The sequence below is a fragment of the Stegodyphus dumicola genome, chromosome 4 (assembly GCF_044657685.1).
Source record: "Stegodyphus dumicola isolate Sdum_Otavi_A_Nest chromosome 4, ASM4465768v1".
Taxonomy (NCBI): domain Eukaryota; kingdom Metazoa; phylum Arthropoda; class Arachnida; order Araneae; family Eresidae; genus Stegodyphus; species Stegodyphus dumicola.
In genome coordinates, this window is record NC_140771.1 from 45,564,123 (window position 1) to 45,586,528 (window position 22,406).

The 22,406-nt window shown below is 29.4% G+C and overlaps 1 protein-coding gene across 3 annotated transcripts in view; it reads right to left on the minus strand.

The window, feature by feature from the left end:
• The window catches only part of Tbce (Tubulin-binding cofactor E), a 73,933-nt gene that overhangs the window by 40,731 nt on the left and 10,796 nt on the right, over nt 1-22,406 (minus strand). For all 3 annotated transcript variants that reach the window (XM_085814795.1, XM_035359735.2, XM_035359736.2), the window contains 5 exons: nt 12,433-12,517; nt 8,738-8,932; nt 4,386-4,574; nt 749-851; nt 72-247 (listed from right to left, as the gene is read on the minus strand). In XM_085814795.1, the coding sequence (XP_085670921.1) occupies nt 72-247; nt 749-851; nt 4,386-4,574; nt 8,738-8,932; nt 12,433-12,517 (748 nt within the window). The remainder of the gene's footprint in view (nt 1-71; nt 248-748; nt 852-4,385; nt 4,575-8,737; nt 8,933-12,432; nt 12,518-22,406) is intronic.

The following is a 22,406-nucleotide window of genomic DNA, read 5'->3' on the forward strand; positions in this document are numbered from 1 at the left end:
TAAAAATAAAAATAAAAAAATAAAAAGAAAGCAAAATTAAAAAAAAAAAAAAAAATTTTTAAATAACATACTTTTTTAATACACCTAACTTGCATATTTCAGTCCAATTTATTATAGGGTTATTATCTAAGCTGAGAACTTTTAATTTGGAAAAAACAGGATATTGTGGTACTTCTAAGACAGATATTCTGTTATCAAGAACACACAGCTCTTCTATGTAAGGCCACATAACTGCACACAAAAGTATCTATGAATGTAAATTCAAGTCATCACTGAAATAGTTATAATTTAGCCATATTATAAAATCTTTAAAATGTCTATTCAAAGCAATGTGACAAAATGTTCACAAATCACAAACTGGAAATAATAAGTAATAAAAATGCTTTATATATGAAATAAGTTTTAAAGATTAATAAAGCTTATTGTTTATTGACAATAAAAATATTTACATATGCTAGTTTAAGTAAAAAATACAATTATTTAACAACAACAAATTAAAAATAAATACATATTATCATTTTTTACATTTACAACTTCCCAAGTAAAGTTTCAAAATTAAATTTTTACTTAAATATAAAATGTAAATATTGAGATATTTGTAAAATAAAGATATCAAAATAATCTAAAAAAATAGCTTTTAATTTTATAATTCTAATTTTAAAATATTAAGTGAGTTGAACTAAAATAAAAAAATTATATTATTCTTTCTAGTATTTAAATGAACAATTTAATTATGAAATGATAATACCTCTTTCCAGCAATATGCCATGTCATTCAATACCAGCATTTTTAGAGATGTATAACATTCTTTATAATTTTCTACATCAACAGGAATCTCCAATCGATTCTTGCTTTAAAAAGATGAAAAATACTTATTGCAATAAAATTATGTTTATTGCTACTAACATGGTTTATGGTTTTTATTTTCTACAAATGTATTTGTATATATATATGCAAGATAAAAAAAATAAATACAACCAAAAAAAAAACCTAGCTTTAATTTCCAATTAATTAGCCTCTTAATTCTCACTTTTAATTTGATTACTTTCCTGTTCTACCCTAAAAGTAGTAATATGCTTATACTAAATCTCTCTAAAACTTCATCATTTAAAAATTAATCCTTGCCATATGATTCTCACGTAATGCTAATGATACAGGTATTTATATAACATTTAAACCAATAACAATGATGAAATCTGAAACCCTTAACTAGCCAGTGGAATTAAAGTGAAACAATAATAACTGAAGCATTCTTAATTAAGATTAAAATTATGACTTCAAACTATGATCCATGGATTCTTCTCTTGCTTACTACTGTGCGTTTTAGCATTTAGTTATGAAATGTCACTTATCTTTTTTTTTTTTTTTTTCCATCGAAATTCATTGTTGTAAAGATATCACTAATGTGATCAAAACACTAATGTGATCAAGAATGACTATCCAAACTGCACCAATTAAGCTGTGTTTGCATCAAAAATGTGATATCAACAATAAAATACAGTATTAAACTAGCCACGATTGCAGTTATCTTCTTAGGAATCGGCTTTTATTGTTAGCATCGACATTATCATCAAAAATGGTTTCATTATATTTAGCAGTAATTGATACAGTTGCATCTTAATTGGTTCAAAACATGCATCTAGTTTGAATAATTTTAGCTATTTTATAATTTTATAATATATTTGAAGAAAGAAAGAGCAGCAGTAGATAGTGAGCATGCAAGTTAGAGAAGCAAATACAAAATAAGCAGAATTCAAGTAGAAGAATGGGTTAAGACTTATAATTTTGAATTTGACTTCAATTCCATTGGCTAATTTAAAATTTTAACTTGCAAATTTTATTATGATTATTGGCTGAAAGATTTTTTACACACTTGCATTACATAAAATCATGAACATTACATAAAATTCATTCACATTATATAAAAATAATGTGGTTAAGGATTAATTTTGAAAAGATGTAATTTAGAATTATTTATTATATGCATATTACAGAAATGGAAAATATCCAAATTTATTAAATAAATAAATAAAAATCTGAAAGCTTTCAGATTTTACATTATACCCAAAGTGGAGGGGTAACATTTTGGGGGTTACCTTCATTTATTAAATATCATGTTCTTCGCACTTAAACCATAAAATTCAACTCAACAGCAATATCACAAAATAATTTTAAAATGAGCATATCTTTAGAATTTTTGATACACAGTCTCATCACTGGAGATAATTTTTTTTTTTTTCCTCATACAGTATTGCAATTGCTCGCTTTGAAATACTTCAAATTTTTAATCAAAAATTCATTAAAGGTTTACAAAATATGAAACAGATAATAAACAAACTCTAAATTTGGGATTTCAGATTCCATATTCAGGCGGAAACATACGTTATTCTAAATTTGATGGCTCTAGGTACTATTGTTTTGTCACAATGTGAGAAATATACATACATTTATGCAGATTCTTAATTATTTGATTTCTTTAAATATAATTAGGGCTTTAATATTTGGTGGCAACAATTTGAAAAGTGAATTGACATTTATAGTGAATCAATGCAAAATGCCAAAATGAAATTAACCCTCTAACCGGCAAGGCCGTATATATACAGCCTAGAATATTTTTTGTGATATCTTGTAAGGAGGAATACATATGTGCATGTTAAAATATATCAAAAAAATTAAGGCAATAAATCCAGGCATAAAATACCAGGAGAGTTTTAACATTAAAATCAAGAAAATAATTTGTTCTCATAGTAGTTTTGGGAAATTTGTGCTTTCTTAGCAAAAACCCTGGCCAGCCAGAGGGTTAATAGCCCTTCTGGGCTAACTTCCTTTGGGTTAAAAATTAAGGGATTATTATTGCAAATTAAAATTAGTATTTTATATCATTTACCTTTTACATTACAAACACACACACACATATACATATATATATATATGTGTGTGTGTGTGTGTGTGTATAAACAAGTTTGAATTAAAATTTACTAAATAAATCATTATTTTTATTACTTTAATATGCAGACACTTTCATATTTTTTAACAAGAACAAAGCATTTTTAAGTACATTAAAAAAATGCACTTATAAATGCTTTGTTCTTTCTAAATGTTACCTATATTAAGCCAAAACTCATTATAGGTCACTTTCATCAATGCTGCCGAGGAGACTTGATCTATATATCTTTTAAATACCCCCCCACTTATTATGATAATTAGGCAGGTTTAATTGCATTCTAGATACTTTTAGACAAGTTGACAACCTATGAATCATAAAGTTTAGTTTTTGCTTGATTAATTATTATTAGATTTATTGCAGTCACCAGGTGATAAATTATCATTAAATAAGTACAGCCTTAAAAATACTAGAATTTAATAAACCTTTGAATTTTAGTCAAAGGATGTAATGTAGAAAAATATCTGTGACTGAAACAACAAATTCAACATTACAAGAAACCTGTTTTGTAGCTTCTTCCTGAAGTTTCTCAGTTAAATTTAATTTATGAGCATTTTTTTCTTGTGAAATTACATTAAAAATATTATCTACTAAATTACAAAGTGTTAGAAATCAGTATTTCTTATTTTTCTGCAGAATTGAAAATGACATTATGAAGTTTCCCAATTTAAACCCAAGTGCAAGTTATGAGAGTAGAACAAGCCTGAGACATATCAAGGTACCCACTATTTCACATGCATTCAATGTTGCTGTGTCTGTGCCTTTGATTCTACAGTACTTCAGCACTGCTGAGATAATTAGAGTGAATGTAAAAAGTGCATTTGAATTTTCCTTCATAGTGGTATAAACCAATAATGTCAACAAAACATATTGGAAATATATATTTTTATTATTATCATCATTTGGTTGCCATACATCCTGGTACACAGTATCATTAAATGTAAAATTAAAGCATTCTGATAGTCTCATTCTTCAGTAAGATACATCTTACTTCAACTAATATCATTTACTACAAAAAATGTTAAAGCAGTGAATATTTTTACAAGAAAATAAAAATTTGTATCCAACTTTGTTTAACCAAACCAACATTTGAGCTAAATTAAATCACAAATTCTTTAATTGATCCAATTACTTACTTAACAAAACAGCCTCACATTTAAGTAACATACTCATGTACTGAATATTTGAGAGTTATATATACTTGGGAGCCATAATATACATAAATAAATTAAAATAAATTTCTTCAGATGATACCAGTTATAAAATAATTTAAAAAAAAAAAAACTCCTGAATAAATTTTAGAAAATAAAACTAGTTTTCATAATTTATACTTTTAATTAGATACCTATGATTATAAATGGAAAACAATAGCATTATCTTTATAACATCAAAAGAATAAAAATACTCAATATTTTTTATAAAAAAAAAAGATTTTACTTACGAAAGTATTAATGTTGACAGCTGTTGTAATTGTGATACTATGGCACTGACATCGATCCATGAAGCTAACAAATTCTGTGATAAATCTAAATTAGTAACATTTGGTATCAATTCTTTTAATTCATCTCTTTTTCCAGCATCATTAATTAGCATACTGGATAAAACAACTTCTGTCAGACGAGAAAAATTGCTGCAAAAAAGGAAAATCAAATATTTTAGTTCACTAGCAAATTTACATAAAATATTTACATAAAATAAATCAAATAAATTTACAGATCATAAAATATCAAATTTACATAAAATATTTACATAAATTTTATTTACATAAAATAAATTTGCTTTTCTAGCATTTTAAATACACTTAAACAAAATTACATTTTAAAAACATTACAAATATTCAATATATGCTTTCAAATATATCTCTGACATAGAAAGAATTTTAAACATAAAAATATATATTTTACCCAGATGCATTCTTATTTATTTTATCACTTAGCATTAAGTAATTAAGAACTTAATTACTAAGAAATTTATAACTACAATAACTGTAAATATCCTCATAAAACCAATATTAAGTCCCTGAAGTAGTAATATTTTTCTGTAAAAAAAAATACTACAAATCTACAAAACTAATTCAGCATTTTACTTTTAAATGCCAAAACACATTTTAACTAAAACCTACCTGCTACTGTGTAAGCAGGAAGCTTGACGAACAGCACTTAAAACAAAGTTAGAATAAAGATATAATTATTTCAGAGAAAGTAGTATAGCATATAATCTTTTTCGACAAAGAACAACATAATCGGTAAAAACTGACTCTAATTAACATTAACTTTAAAAAAAATAACTGCACTGAAGAAAACACTGATCACGTGTTTTAAAATTAATTCTATGTCTAAGAAGATCATTGTTTAACTACAAGATATTTGTTTACACATATGCCAAGAAATTTAACTTATGGGGACACGGGATGTTTAAATGAAAAATTCTTACTTTTTGTTCAACCTTTAAAATATTTTTCATTTATGTGTATTGTGCATGTATTTACCTAAATATACAATTTTATAATGATAGAGGTAAAATTTTTCAAAAAAAAGTAAAATAATTTTATGTAATTTTACGTCTATAATCATATCTATATTTATCATGAAAACCTTTTTAAAGCTATTCAACTTTAGATTATATATAGGGCAGACAGATCAGGCACTGAACATTTTCTTTCCTGTGCAGTTTTTGCCACTCCTTAATTCAACAGCCCAGTCCCTTCAAAATTTTGCAGCCTAGTGCAGTCACACTGGCTCCTGAAGGTAAGTGTTCTGGGCATTCTTGAGATATTTATGAATGTAATTAGCTGAAGGCTAGCGAAGAACTTTTGAGAGGCATTTTCAGAAGCTCCTTTATTTCTTTTTAGCCCTCTGACTGCTCAATATGTGGACCAAACTCGCTTCCAAAATTTTTTTTTTTTCCATGCACTTTTTTTTTTTAGAAAATTATTTTTATATAGATTTTTATCATGAGAAACTAAGTTGCCAGAAAAACCAATTTCAGATGTTATCACAAAAAATCTTTTTTTAAATAAATTTCAGTCGAATTACAGTTAATTTCTATTTATTGCATAATATAAAAAATTTAAGAAAATATAAAGTGCTGAGGGAAAAATACCTTAAAAATGCAGTTTAGTATGATAGAGTTCAAACTTCACAGTCTTTGCACCAGATTCTCTAAATCTAATTAATAATCAATCTAATTATTAATCTAATCAATAATTCAATAATTTAGTTAAATAATCAAGATAATCACTGAACGTTTTCTAGCAGCCATTTCTGTAAAAAAAAGCGGCAAAAAGCAAAGTTTGAGCGCTAATACCACGTGCCTTCAAATGCCGCAGTTTAGTGGACAACTAGTGATATCTGTTGGCCAAAACGTAAACTAAACACCTAATACTGTATATAATTTATTTCAATGGTTAAATGGAGAAAAGTGGGATGCGCTCCTTAATAAAGGAAGAAAAACATATGCCCGCAGAAATCGCGGGATAATCAGCCAGAGGGTTAAGTTTCTGAGTATGATGAAGATATTTCATGATGTTCATAGGAGATAGATTTAATCTAAATTCTAGGAGGAAGAAATAATCATTTGCTGTTCCTGCTTTCTCTTCTGCCAGGTCAAGTTTAAATCCAGCAGAGTAACTTACAATTCAGATTAAAAATCTTTCATAGCTGAAACTAAAAATATGAGCTGAGTAAATATGCATGACAATTAACGATCATGCTATGCATACTAATAACATGCTAAGCATGATCAAATACCTCTATTTGCTTAATATTTATAATTACAGTTTTCTATCTCTGTTTTCTTACTATAAGCAACAGTAACAGGAAACTGCATATATTTCACTAGTGAAAATTTAAACAACTATTCTAAGGAAAGGATTAATTTTTAAATGATGAAACCTCTCATCATAAACACTTACACGCATGTTTTTTAAAAGAAAAAAAAACTGTCTCCATATAAGGTTAAAATTGCTCAAGTCTTAAGGAGTTTTTATTTTCTTTATAAAAAATGCAACAAAAATTAACACAGTTCTGAATCATTAATGTATGCAGTAATTTTTTAACTCTTAGTTCAGGTAAATTTTTTTCAAATAATAATTTCTTTTTCTTAATAAGACTTTTAAACTTCTTTCGGTTATGATAAATATAAACAAACAAATCGAGTTTGCCTTAAATGACATATCTATGTGATGCAACAGCAAAATTAACAAGTTTGCATACAGGATTTCTCCTTCTTGAATTAATTACATTTTAAACAAAACACAGCCAACAATCTAGTCAATCAGTTAATGCAAATATAAAAAATATTTTAATTAAAAAAAAACTGGTCTTCATAAGTTCTTGCCCAAAGTCAAATTAAAAACTGCCTTTAGTAAAAAAATTGAAATGAAATACCATTATTGAATGTACAAAGGTGATTGTTTGAATCATCATTTAAATTTTCTGCAGTTTACCAATGCCAAATAGCAATCTCTGGTAAATATAACTGCATAAGATAACTAGATGCTGAAGCATAGAGATAGTACCTCTCATTGAGGCTAGTTGAACATTTCTTTTATTGTTGACATAATGCAGCCACAAATAACTTGATAAAATAATGTACTTGTTCTCAAAGAATCACATCTACACCTTACAGACTTTTTAAAATATATTTGAAGAGGGACAGAGCAGCAGCAAGCATTAGTTGGCAATAGTGAAGCAAAAAACAGAATGCATCATGTCTAAGATAAAAGTTTAGTGTATAAAGAATTAGTTTTGATTCAGATTTCTTCCTGTTAGTTAATAATAAATTTCAGCCCCAAATTTTAATGTCATATATGCTGAACCATTATTTAAGCATCCACATCATGAGCATTCAAAAAATATTTGTCAAGGATAATAAAGAAATATTAAAATCAGCCATGACAGCAATTACTATATGCATTAGCTGTCATTATTAACAAATATGCCATCAAAATCTGTCTCCAACTTTCAAGTTATTCCCCGCATAAAAAATTAATTGAATATATTAATTAAACACTCAGACAGCATCCTATGAATACCAAATGTTATGGTGACAGTTTTTACGCTGAAATGATAAGTGACCAAAAATAATACATGACCCACAGTTTCTGAAAATGAATATGAAAATTACTATGCCAGATTTGGCATAAGTTAAATAAACTTTATTTTAAGTGTTATAAATATTAAACATGTAATTAAAGCCAATCCATGAATAATAGTAAGTTTATGTAAGTATTTACTATAATGCTATAATATACTATAATGCTTTAATATAATTTACTATATTTACTATATGTAAGTATTTGCAATAATGCACACAATTTATCACGAGTCATTTCTTGCATGAAAACTATCAATGTTCATTTTGTTGCTATAGAAAGAAGTTATCTTGAATTTAACACATAGTAGTATCAGTAATGTTTTTAAGTGGTCATTTAAATAATCTCATATGTAAATATCAAGCAAAAATTATATCAAAGGTTATGTTTCAAACCAAGTTCATTTTCCTTGTACCATATGTGACATTGCAATTTTTCCTTTACATTTCTCTGGAAAAATGTGGGTCCTTGAGTACAATTATTTGGCCATTTGTTATAGAAGAAATACAAAAGAAATACTACCATGCATAATTTGTATGGTGTTTATGGCACATCCTGCATATAAATATAATTATTTATTACAGTATATATAGTTTTTCAATTATGTAGTATTTATACAAATACATAAAAGTCTTTATACAGATATGATGTGAAACAGTAATCAAGATAAGAACTCCTTCAAAAAGTAACACACATGCCTTTGTTTATTCATAATTTTTTCCATGCCAACCATTTCTATGCATCTATCACGACCAGCTTTTTGAGGTAATGGAATAAAATTTGAAGGTTTAGAAGAACTGTTTGAAGAGCCATATTTTAATTTCAATGCACTGGCACATGAAATTCCTAGATCTGCTTTTGAAATTCTGATAAAGCTACCAGCTCCAGGAATGCTGAAATGTATGAAACATTAAGTTATGACAAAAAGTAATTTCTGAACAAAAAACAACTTCTTGGTAATAAATAAAGGAATAACATAGATTAACATATGTTTACTAAAAAGTTTTTAATATTCTTCATTTCTTCTAGAAAAGTATGAACATTAATCAGTTTATTCAAGTAGATTAGGTCAAAATCATGCTGAATATTATAACTCTTAATTATTTAATTAATTCCAACAGTTTTAATTAATGTCTAGTTATTTAGAATTTAAAGCGATACTGGAAACAAAATTTAAGATTTGCAAATATTGTACCAGGCAGCAAGAAGCCTAGTGCCAGTCCTGTTAACATTCATATAGTTAAAAATTAAAATTTAAAAAAAATCAATGATATGAATATTTGAATGCTCATCTACAGCAAATTATAACTGATCATAAAAACATATATATACACTTCATTAAATAGAATTATCCTTCATATTAAAAAGAATATTCATATTAATAGTGATTTTTCACATTACTTTTCAATAATATTTCAAGAAAAAATTCATAACAGAGCCTATAAATACCCCTGATATTTATGTTTTTTGCTACAAATAAAAGTACTACAGTCAAAAGTCGTTAATCTGGACTCGTCGGAACTTCAGCGATTCCGGATTATCGATTTTTGCGGATTATAGATCATCAGTTTAAATCTAATAAGATGGCATGCAGAAATTATAAAATTAAAAATATGAAACCGTAATTTATGAAATAAAAAGCAATTATGATCTAAAGGGTATAAAAATTCATAAAAAAAAGGCTTAATATTTATTTGTTTACTTTATTAAACATTTCTTTCAATGTAAGTTGTCTAAGTTGCTTTGTTTTATGTGATAATACTTTCTCTTTAATTCTGTAAACAGACATGATTTCTTGTTCGGTTACAAAGTTCCGCTGTTCAAGTCCTATAATTGCTGTGTCAAGAATACCGACTAATTTGTCAATCGAAATTTTTTCGTTTTCAATAACCTCTGTGTCTCTTTCTTCACTATCGGAAGCGAATTATAATGACGAGGAATTTGATTTAAATCATATCAAAGACGGACTACATCAAGATGAAATACTACATTTAGTAAGGAATTATACGCCAAATAAAATAAAAACATCTGCCTTGAAGATAAGGATAGTGCTGACAGATCAACTTCCAGTTCATTGAGTGCCGCGACATTCCCCCCCCCTCCCGCTGAGCAACGTGAAATTGATAAACAGATTTTGGAATGGTTAGAGAAACAAAGGATACGCCTTTATCCATTTTTTGTAGCAATTCCACTTTTTGTTTGATGGACTTCGAAACATACTTTCGCTTTGTAGATCCTTTACATATTAGTAAATATATATCGGAAATTCTATTTGACATAATCAAAAGTTCAAGCTTACTTTTATAAAATTGCTCTAACAGTCTGCAAAAAATAATAAGCCGGATCCAATTGTAAGATTAAGGAACAACGCAATCTGCAACATTAACTGAAATAGATAATTTTAGCTTAGCTTAGACCGTCCGTTATACGTTAAACGCGCATTCGTAAACATATTTTGTGCACACGTATATACGCAGCCATAAAAGTCTTACGTGCATGCGTCTAAGACGCATGCGCAGAAAGTTTGTAGCTTTGAGGTCCAGATTATAGATCATTCCAGATTATGGGTGTCCGAATTAACAACTTTTGACTGTATTGATTATTTCATTACTACTTATTATTTCATTATTACTAGATTATATTATTATTATTTCATTATTACTAGATTATATTATTATTACAGTCAAAAGTCGTTAATTCGGACACCCATAATCCGGACCTCAAAGCTAAAATCTTTCTGCGCATGCGCCGCGTTGACGCATGCTCATAGGCGTTTTACGCGTGCGCGCAAGACATTTACGACTGCGCAAGCGCAGAATACGTTTTTACGTGCGCGTTTAATGTATAACGGACGGTATAAGCTAAAATTATCTAATTATCTATTTCAGTTAATGTTGATGATTGCGTTGTTCCTTAATCTTCGAATTGGATCCAGCTTATTATTTTTTGCAGACTGTAAGAGCAATTTTATAAAAGTAAGTTTGAACTTTCGATTATGTCAAATAGAATTTCCGATGCTGGAGCTCCCAAAGGATCTAGAAAATGAAAGTATGATTTGATGTCCATCAAACAAAAAACGAATTACTACAAAAAATGAATAAAGGTATATCCTTTGTTTATCTAAACGTTCCGAAATCTGTTTATCAATTTCACACTGCTCTGCGCGGGGGGAGGGGGGACGTCGCGACGCACAATGAACTGGAAGTTGATCTGTCACCACTGTCGTTATCTTCAGGGCAGATGTTTTTATTTTATTCGGCTTATAAATCCTTACTAAATGTAGTATTTAATCTCGATGTACTCCGTCGTTGATATGATTTAAATCAAATTCCTCGTCATTATAAATATCACGAATACAAATCAAATAGTTTTCTGGTTGCAATTTTCTAATTTCGGCTATGCGTAAGGTATGCATGCGTGCATTGAAAGAAATGTTTAATAAAGTAAACAAATAAATATTAAGCTTCTTTTTTTTGTAAATTTTGATACCCTTTAGATCATAATTGCTCATTATTTTATAAATTACGGTTTCATATTTTTAATTTTATAATTTCTGCATGCCATCTTACCAGATTTAAACTGATGATCTATATTCCGGAAAAATCGATAATCCAGAATCGCCGAAGTCCCGACGAGTCCGGATTAAAGACTTTTGACTGTATTTCATTATTGCCAGATTATATTATTACTTCATTATTACTACATTATATTGAAAAAACTGCAGATTAATGTTAATCTATTTTCACATCCTTCTAAGAATCAATTTAAAATGTTAAACTAGCACTTAAGCCCTTTAAAAAAAAAAAAAAAAAAAAAGATAAGAAAATTTTGTAATTCTAAAAGTGTTAGAATAAATATTGCAACATTTACAATAATAAGAATAACAATTTATTAAAATAAATACTCACTTGTGAAAGTTGTTTCCTTCATTTTTTTAAAATTAAAATAGCATGCATTTTTAAATCAATTTTTTATCATAATAAGCACACATATTTTTTGGTTTTTAAATATATAACCACAAAACAGAAGAATATCAGTTTACAAGATGTGTGTTTTACCTGTTTACAAAAGTTAGAATATTTCTCTTTTAGCTGTGACACTTTTAAACTGGTATTAACAATTTCAGCTATTATTTGTAATTTTACGTCAATAAAAATACTTCAGATTTTGTTATCTATGTTTGAATTAGGTTAAACTTAATGACATATTACTGTAGTTATAACACATATTACAGTAAATCTTTGAAAAATGCAATGCTATAAATAACAGTTATTAACTATCAGCACTGTTACGGTTCACTTAATTAAAATTAATATTTCCAACAGTTACTTCTCATCTCTTGGTCTTTTTTTATTTAACATAAGTCTTTTCTAAAAAAAAAACTCATGCATACCTAGTAGTAAAATATGTGATGTTATTATAACTACCACTGTGTTTTCCACGGGCTGGATTATCCCATTCAACACCTAACCAAGTTCCTAAAATAGAAATAAAAATAAAATAAATCACTATTAATATATTTTATAGTTCAATTAATTTGAACCTGATTTGAACTGCAATTATGTATAAAAGATTTAGAGATCGTAAGAAACTATGAATGAGTTTTCAAAGAAATTTTCACTTATGGGAACTATACTTCTCAAACAGATTTAAAAATTGAAAGACAGAACACAAAATGCACCTTAACAATAGTTTTGTGAGTATGTAAAACATAACTTTGTTTCAACATTTGTTTCATTATCATTGTTTCATCATAATAGTTTTGTTTCATTAACTCATGAGTTCCAAATCACGAGATAATTTCTAAGAATACCTGCAAAAAATTAGGGTTTTTTATTCAAAATTTCCTAAGATATACGAGAATTGACACATTGGCATGTTTTGAAATTTGGCATACTTGTTATAAGTGATAATAACGGCAAATGTGGTTTATGCATGTTGTTAAAATTATTTGAAAATGTGAATGATGCCCTTTTTTTCCACTCGTGTATAATAAAAAAAAAAGAAAAGGAAAGGAAAACAGGTTGCTATAAATTAAGAAGTTCGCCAAGTGAATTATTCTTGGCGCAATTGAAAAAAAAAATGTGCAACAATAAATTTTTGAATTTCTCTGTAAATTTTGCACCAAAATTTACACAATTTAATATTTAGGCATAATTTCAGTCGTAGAATTGAAATTTGGAAAAAAATGACATGCCATTTCAGAAAAAGTCTGATTTTATGTTAAAATATACCTATATTAGAGCAGTGCTATATATAAATCTAAAATATATCCTAAATTGCACTTTCGAGATATGAAAAATGCAATTTTAATATCATCAATTGGCCCAGTAAAATGGGAGATAAAGAACTGTTCTCCCCCCTTTTTTGGGAAGTACAGTTATAGGTAATTACATGGCCAATCAGTATTTTTATTCAGTACACTCCAGTAGCTTTGAATTGGATGAATCCATTACGCTTATCAATAATAATCATAACAAACAGTCACTTTCTCTACTACAACCAATTCCAGAAAAGACTAATACTGCATTAAATGGATGGACATCTTAGAGAAGGTACACTGTAATTTAGATGGTACTATTCAGTTTTGAGGGCCGTAAAAAATCGCCAAACTATGTTGATGCCAGTGCTGCCAAAAGTAATTGCAGCAACCCTAACGCAAGAAAGGAAGTATAATAGTAAATAACTATCTAAGATTGATGTTTTAATTTAGATTAAAAGCTAATTTCACATAATACTTTTTTATTATTATAATTTATATAAAAAAGGCTAAACATGACTGAATGGAAGCATAAGTGTAAATAACTATTTCAGTTCATTATTATAATTTATATAAAAATTGCTAAACATTACTGAATGGATGCCTGCATCGCTATTTCACTACTGAGTTCGCTACTGAGCATAATTTCATCTCGTTGGTTGTTCAAACATAATTTTCTATAATGAATGATGCCTTTTCTATGAAAAAATTCTCGGTATAGTGCAGAATCACCCACTTATTTGTTTGTCGCTTTTTACAAGGGTAAAAACAATTGGATTTTTGTCAATTTTCTTTTACTTTAGAATTTAAATTTTTTAATGTAATTTATAATTTTTAAAATAGGTCGATGTGTACATAGATAAAGTCAAGGGTGTGCACAGTGGCATTTTTGTGCAATTCTGGGAGTTTTTAAGTGAAAATAGGTCAATGTGTACATGGATACCGAGTATGTGCAAGTCTTACAAATGCGTCAAGCAGTGAGTGATTCTGCACTTTACCCAAAATTCTATTGAAGACTTTTCTTCATGGGCAATCTCCAAATTGTTAAACCCATAGGATATCAAAAAAGTATTTAAAAATTAAACTAATATTTCAATGGCGTGTTAAAAAATATAGAACTATATAAATTTACACAATCTGAAATCAGCGCGTACACTAGATTTGGCACGCTGTTAAATGGGCGCATTTGCACATACATTTTCGCTGCATATTTTTACGGCCCTCAAAATGGAATAATACCATTTAGATTAAGAGTTTGTGTTAAAACCTGATAATGCATTTATGACAACACGTTACTCTTGATTAGCTAGGGTTAGATTAAGACAGAAGAGAAACATGCCAAAGTAAAACATAAAATTAGCAAAGGAACATACTTTGCATTGCATAGATTACTTTGTTTTGCATAGATTTTAGTCACGACTCAAGAATCTTAGATTTGCTAATTTTAGGACTATATTAATTGGAAAATTATTAGCACAAACCATCAAAATAATGGAACATTTTGACAGGAAATACAAAAAGAAGAAGAAAATGTATAAAATAACAGAAGTGATAGCAGATGTCACAGTTTTTAGAATACTCTTTATTCAGCACAGAATGCTTTTACATAACTTAAGTGCATATAACTTGGAATTCATAAACATTTTAAAATTATTCATTAAACATAAATTTACTAAATCATAAAGATAAATTAAGTATACAGCCATCAATTTTCTGTTTCCCATTGAATCCTGTCGAAATGGAGGAATAATATAAATAAAAACATTGTTCTGTTTGTTTTGCAGTGTGTCTTTCTTGTTTTCAGTGCTAGTTGAATTTTCATAGCCCAATGAATTTCCCTAAAATAAAATGTTTAAAAATATATAAAAAAAAGTTGAACAATTAATAGTAGGGGAGAGTAGCCTAATTTGAACCAATTTTGTATTTTTCATTATATAGAAGGATGGAAGAAGTGCCAATAAAAATTAAGGAGTAGAAAATAAACTCACTAAGTGTACCTTCAAAAAAGAACCATTTATTAAATTTTAAAAATTATTTATAACAGTGAAAAATGAATTAAAAAAAATCGTGTCATCGGTTCAATTTAGGAAACCGGTTTCCTTATTTGGACCGCTAGTTTCTTAAATTGGGCCATGAGCTTTCTTAACGGCAATTACAACAAAAGAACCTTTTAATTGCAGCACTAACTTCAGCACACCAAATATGTATCCAAGCGTAGCATTCCACGCATTGTATCATTTCGTCTTCCTTGGTTTCTTCACATAATATACAAAACTATGAATCACCAGTTTCTTTTTTATGTTTCTGCATTTTGTTAAATTTTGGTGAACTGATTTTTTTTAAGTTTTGGTATAACCGCGATTTGTAAGGGCTGCTTGTTATTTCCACTGCTTTCTGGGCTATTGGTGCACTGCAAGAAGACAAAGGGCCAGTTGGATTTGAATTTTTCTTTGCTCACGGTGATATTTTTTCAAGAACTGTCCTAAATCGTTTATTCATCGTTTGTGACATTGGCTACTATAGATAAAAACTTTCCTTCTTGCGAAAATATTTTTGCAATTAGCTTTTAAAATAAGTTTTAAGCACCCTGACGCATACTTCGTCTCAGAGACGAATTGTTGCCATTCCCGTAAGTTTTTCGAAGAGTAGCATTCTAGGGTTAATTATAATGTTGTTGCCGAAATTGGACCGGTTCAATTTTGGCAACTGTTTTCGGTCCAACTTGGGAAACTTGAATATTTAATGCTTGATATTGTACAGAAATGTCAAACTAACATAACCTCTCAAAATTATAATTGCAAATTGTAGCTAAATATGCAAGTTTTGTGATGGTATAATAAGACATGTACAATTACTTACGTTTAGACCAGTGTTTCTTAACCTTTCTAGAGAGTCGCACTCCATTGAATCTGAAAATATATCTCTGCATAATCTGAAATATATCATCCCATTGAAAAATGTGTTTTAATTTAGTCTAGAAAAATACATTTTTTGGGAAACTTATTGTTTATTGAAAAACATTGTACATTTTATATAAATATAAAACAATATTATTTTTATTAATGACTAGTCTGTTTTTGTTTGTTCATTATTATACTGGCGAAGCGAGGTTCCTTTTTTGAAAGACATACGTGTAAGTCATCACTTGCATTTAAGCAATTTCTCGCTTTAGTTTTTATATGCAAAAGTGATGAAAATCCCATTTCGCACAAGTAGGTGGTAGCAAAGGGTAAGAGTAACTGCAGTGCTCATTTCGTCAACTCTGGATAACGTTGTAACTGTGAGCACCAGAATTGTTGCAATTCTAATTGTTCGAATTCCATTTGAACATGTCCACTTGTTTGCATTTCAATAAGTTGATCTTTTTCAGATCACTATCATCCATCAAATTTAAGTCAAATAGAAATGGATCCAGTATCCATCTCTGAGTTTTGGTAATACTTCCGGTAGAAAAATATCCATTGAATGATTCACTCAATCGTCTCAAATGTATTACAATGTCGGGTATAGTTGTATTCTTTTCATTTTTCGCAATAACAGAATCAAGCAAGGGAAAGTTTGCAAAATTCCCTTTTTCTACTCGACGTATCTAAATTTCTAATTATGTGATAAATGAAGATAATTTTTCACTAGATATTATTATATTTATACCAAATCCTTGCATTGATAAATTCAATTCATTTAAATGGCTAAATATGTCTGCTAAGTAGGCCAGCCTCAGCATTGCATCATTACTCTCAAAATCTTTTACTAAAACAGTTTTGACTAGTCAGTAATTGAATAATTTCCTCACGCAATTCAAAAACTCTGTTAAGCATGCGACCCTTAGATAACCATCGTATTTCGGTGTGATATAAGAGCACGGTATGATCAGAAACCGATTTCTTCGCAAAATGCATGAAAAAAGCGATGATTAAGCGAATACCCTTGGATGTACGTATTTTACTACATTTACTGCTGTAGTTAGATGTTGTTTTAAACTTTCTGGCAATGCTTTCGACGCAAGTGCATGACGATGCAACATGCAGTGCGTTATTATAACTTCCGGTAATTCTCTCTTCATATGTGAAAAAAATCCTGAATTTTTGCCTAACATTGCTTTGGCTCCATCAGTGCATATTGAGCCAATCACATTCACTGGTAATTGATATTTAGTAAAAAATCTTTGATGCGATTGAAAACATCAATTCCTCTCGTATTCACCTCCAGTGGCTCACAAAATAGAAGTTCTTCTATCACCTCTTTTTCCTTCACATACCTGACAAATATCAAAAGTTGGCTACAGTTATCAACATCAGTTGACTCATCCAGTTGCATGCTTATTTTTAGTGGACTGATTTTTATGTCTTCAATTACTTGCATTAAAATATCTTCACTGAAATCTTGTATTCACGATCGCATTCGATAATGGAATCTGTTGGATTTTTTTATGTGCTTCTGAATCTAAAACTGTTTTAGAAATAATTAAAGCAGAAGGTTTAATATCAACTCTTCAGCAATCGTGTGAGGGTTTTTTTTTTTTTTTTTTTCACATAAATATGCTACTTGATATGACGCTTCAAATAAAGGATATGACGCTTCACATAAATATGCCACTTGATATGACGTCTGCATAATTTTAGGATATTTCCACTGGTATCAAACCGAGCCTTCTTTGACTCCAAGCTGTTCATGCTATGTGCTTTTTCGCCACCATGCAGATTGTTGAAATCCTCTAATAACTTTGATGGTTTGAGATTGCTGTTTGAAAATATCTTAAAACACAAGATGCATTGCAGTCGTTGTGTGCCATCTTTTTCGGTTGTGCAGGTAAATCCATAATCGGCATACTTATCGTTCCATTGTCGTTTTTTTGGCATAGTAGGGTTCACTATAATCGATTTAATTATTTAGAAATAATGTAATATATATATAATGTTCTTACGTTTGTAATATCACTGAATCCTATTCGGCTCGAACGGGCAATTAAGAATGTAGTAGTCTCAAGAGGTTTCTGGACAAGTCAGAATACACAATACACATGTCGCAGACACAATAGTTGACTCAACTTAACACAGGCGCAGTATATGAAGATACAAATCTGTGAATCCATAGATTCCATTGGAGTAGCACATATTGAACTCAGCGCATGCGCAAGCTGGGATAACATTCTCCGCTTGTATTGCCACAAAGTTTTTTTTCTTTTCTCCGTCACCTAGCTGCCTGTTAGCGTTCGTTTGTAGCGTTTCATGCTTTTTCGTAGCGTAGTGTATAGGCCCATCGGCACCGGCTCTTTCCTGTGTCTTTTGCTGACAAGTGAGCTAGGTGCTACCAATTTTTAAGAACTTCAATATTGGGGACACTATAGCAGATTTCAAATATTTTATTACAGTCAAAAGTCGTTAATTCAGACACCCATAATCCGGAATGATCTATAATCCGGACTTCAAAGCTACAAACTTTCTGCGCATGCGTGGCGTTCACGCATGCGCACAGGCGTTTATGAGTGCGCATAAGACCTTTATGGCTGCGAATATGTTTGTGCGCATGCGCGTTTAATGTGTAACGGACGGTATAATGTTGCAGATTGCGTTGTTCCTTTCTTCGAATTGGATCTGGCTTATTATTTTTTGCAGACTGTTGGAGCAATTTCATAAAAGTAAGCTTGAACTTTCGATTATGTCAAATAGAATTTCTGATATATATTTACTAATATGTAATTTGTATCTACAAAGCGAAAGTATGTTTCGAAATCCGAAATCTGTTTATCAATTTGACGCTGCGGATTGGAAGTTGATCTGTCAGCACTATCCTTATCTTCAGGGCAGATGTTTTTATTTTATTTGGCTTATAATTCCTTACTAAGTGTAGTATTTCATCTCGATGTATTCCGTCTTTGATATGATTTAAATCAAGTTTCTCATCATTATAATTCGCTTCCGATAGTGAAGAAAGTGACCCAGAGGTTATTGAAAATGAAAACATTTCGATTGACAAATTAGTCGGTATTCTCAACACAGCAATTATAGGACTTAAACAGCGGAACTTTGTAACTAAACAAGAAATTATATCTGCTTAATAGAATTAAAGAGAAAGTATTATCACATGAAACGAAGCAACTTACATTGAAAGAAATGTTTAATAAAGTAAACAAATAAGTATTAAGCTTTTTCTTTTTGTAAATTTTGATACTCTTTAGATCATAATTGTTCCGGAAAAATCGATAATCCGGAATCGCCGAAGTCCCGACGAGTCCGGATTAACAACTTTTGACTGTATAAGAAATTTAATAAATGATATTTAATAATTTTTATGTTTAGGTAGGGGCTTCTCCCACACCCCCAAAAATACATTACTGCACCCCCCCTCGGTTAAGAACCACTGGTTTAGACGAATTAACTGCTTTCACACTTATGTCAAAATAACAGATTTTCTTCTTAGCCAAACGAATAACACTTCGCTCAATGTAACCACGAGGCGTTTCCTTACAAACACAATTGCATTTACTTTTTCTATATCTATGTATAAGAAAATGCCTATCTCAAATCTTGCAGATATCAGTCTTTGTATATCATAGCGGTCCAAATAAGCTACCTTTCCCTATTTTTTCTGCTAACATGAATTATTCTTCCTTCCTGTTTTTTTTTTTAATTGCTGTCATATTAACTGTTAGTTTGAGTTAACCATTAACACCATTAGGCCCAATGGCACAATGGCTAGTGCATTGCACACCAGCACCGTAGGTCCGGGGCTTGATCCTCGAGCTGGGCAAGGTTGACTCATCTTTTCATTCCTTGAGTGGGTCAATAAAATTAGTACCAAGTTAACTTGGAGACTAAACTCTGGGGTTCCTGTGACAAGCTGACAACTTATTCAAGGCATATGCTCATCCGCCTCAGGACCCACGGTCAGGAAAGCAGATATTAGGACACTGCAGGCTACGGCCCACTAGGGCTGTTGTGCCACTGAGTTTAGTTTAGTTTAGTATGAACACCATTCCTGTTTAATTAAGAATCTGTTGTATTCTTATGAATTAATTTTTGCAATATAAAACTCAGAAAAATACACCAATTTAATAACATTAATTAGCAATAAAGAAATAAAAATTGCAGCTAAAAAAGCATAATAGTAAAAATGTAACTTATAACACAACTATGAGATTGATCTTAATAATGGTTAAGATCCCTCCCAACTTGATAATCTCATGCAAACTTAACACTAGACTGTATTTCTGTCAATAAAATATAACAAAAGCAATTATTTAGTTAACTGAGATACATACAGACAATAACATTTTCACTTAAATGAGTTTTAAGTGTGCTTAATTAATTACAGTTTAATTTTAAAATTCAAGTAAACATTAAAAATCAGCTTTACAAAGCTATAAATAATTTATTTAAAGGAATAAATATAACAGAAGACCAAATCATGCATTTAGTAATATTTTTTCATATTAATATGTTTCTAACCTCTTCTTTCTCAAGTAGCAAAAAAGGATGGGGCTACCTCTGTAAATATAGCATCCCACATAATATTCATGTATCAAACATACTTTTTTTTGGGGGGGGGTCAGTACTATTGCAAAAGTACAGTTGAAAGAATAACTATGCAAAGGTCAGAAAAGAGTGTCAGTACAAGGAAAAGTTCAAAGTGGTGGAACAAGAAGAGCCATTTAATGCTAACAAATGGCTTCCTGCATAATATATAATCAAAACACTTGCTCCCTTTCTAAGCATTTACTCATTCATGATTTTCACATTGCTAAAATAGGTTCAGATTCACTGGTACCTTTTTGGGTGAATTTTTAAATCACAATAAGAAAAATGTGTTACAGCTTATTTCTCATCAATTTCCAACAATAAATTATATCAGCTATAATGGGTTCACCTTCCAAACCATAACCTTAATTGTAAAAAATTATGTTGATATATTTAAGTGAACTAACACTATTAACAATTTATTTCCCCAAAAATCAATAATGCAAGAATTTTTGTGTTATTGTCATACTCAAAAGCTGTATCAAAGTTGTAGGGTTTGCAAGAATTTTAAATTGATGTGAACAGATAGTCTACACTCTCAAGATGTAATAAACAAATGTTGAAATTTAGAATGGGTGCTTACGCATTAACATAACCACCTTGGTGCAATCTGGCAATTTTTCACAGAAGAAAAAAGTTACTTATGGGGTGCAAGTTGACAATTTTTTCTAAAAAGATTGCCTAACTATGGATATTTATCATAAGTCAACAAACATTATCAACATGTCAAAAGAAAACACAAATAACTATATATATAAACTTCTATTTGAGAAATATTCAAAGACAGCATTTTAAAAACTCTTTGCAAATTCAATGGAAAAATTGCACATGAAAGAAACAATAAGCATAAACATTGCTTTTACAAACAAAATAATCTGAAAAAAAAAAAAAAAAAAAAGGTAATGCCATCTAGTTTAAAGCTGATTAACTAACTAACAAAATTTGGTAGACTGCCAGATGGGACAATACCGCTGACTGCATTTCCCCCTGAAACTATGAAATTTTCCTCTGGTTGAGAACTCCTAATTTATACCAACTAAGCAGCACATACACCAACAGCATGTATACCAATTAATTTGTATGTATAAGTAAACTCTGGCAATTTTTTAAATGGGATACTTTTTATAATATTTATTCAAAATAAATAGTAACTAGATTTAATGATTCTGTTATCAGAATAAACTCTGTTCCATGATTAAAAATTATTACAGTCCTCATTAATTAAAGCACATATGGCTTAATTTTTTAATGCACAAACAATATCCAGTTTTTCATAACAATGCAACAAAGACCTACTCTTTATTTCAGAATCATCTGTATCTTGAATGCCAATCTAAAGTACTTCAGTTCTTTTATTTAAAACAAATGAATATTATACAGCATCTCAGAGATAGGTATCTCCATTTTACAAATGTTTGGTTAACAAAATTTTCCATTTATGAAAGAGCTAAATTTGTACTTTTGCTCTTTTCATTTTTTTCAACTCTTAGCAATTGAAACTGCACAACACAGGCAATTTCTATTTATATGAACTTTGCATTTACTATAACATTATTTGTTTTATTTATTTATTTAGCTTTTAAAAGCCCT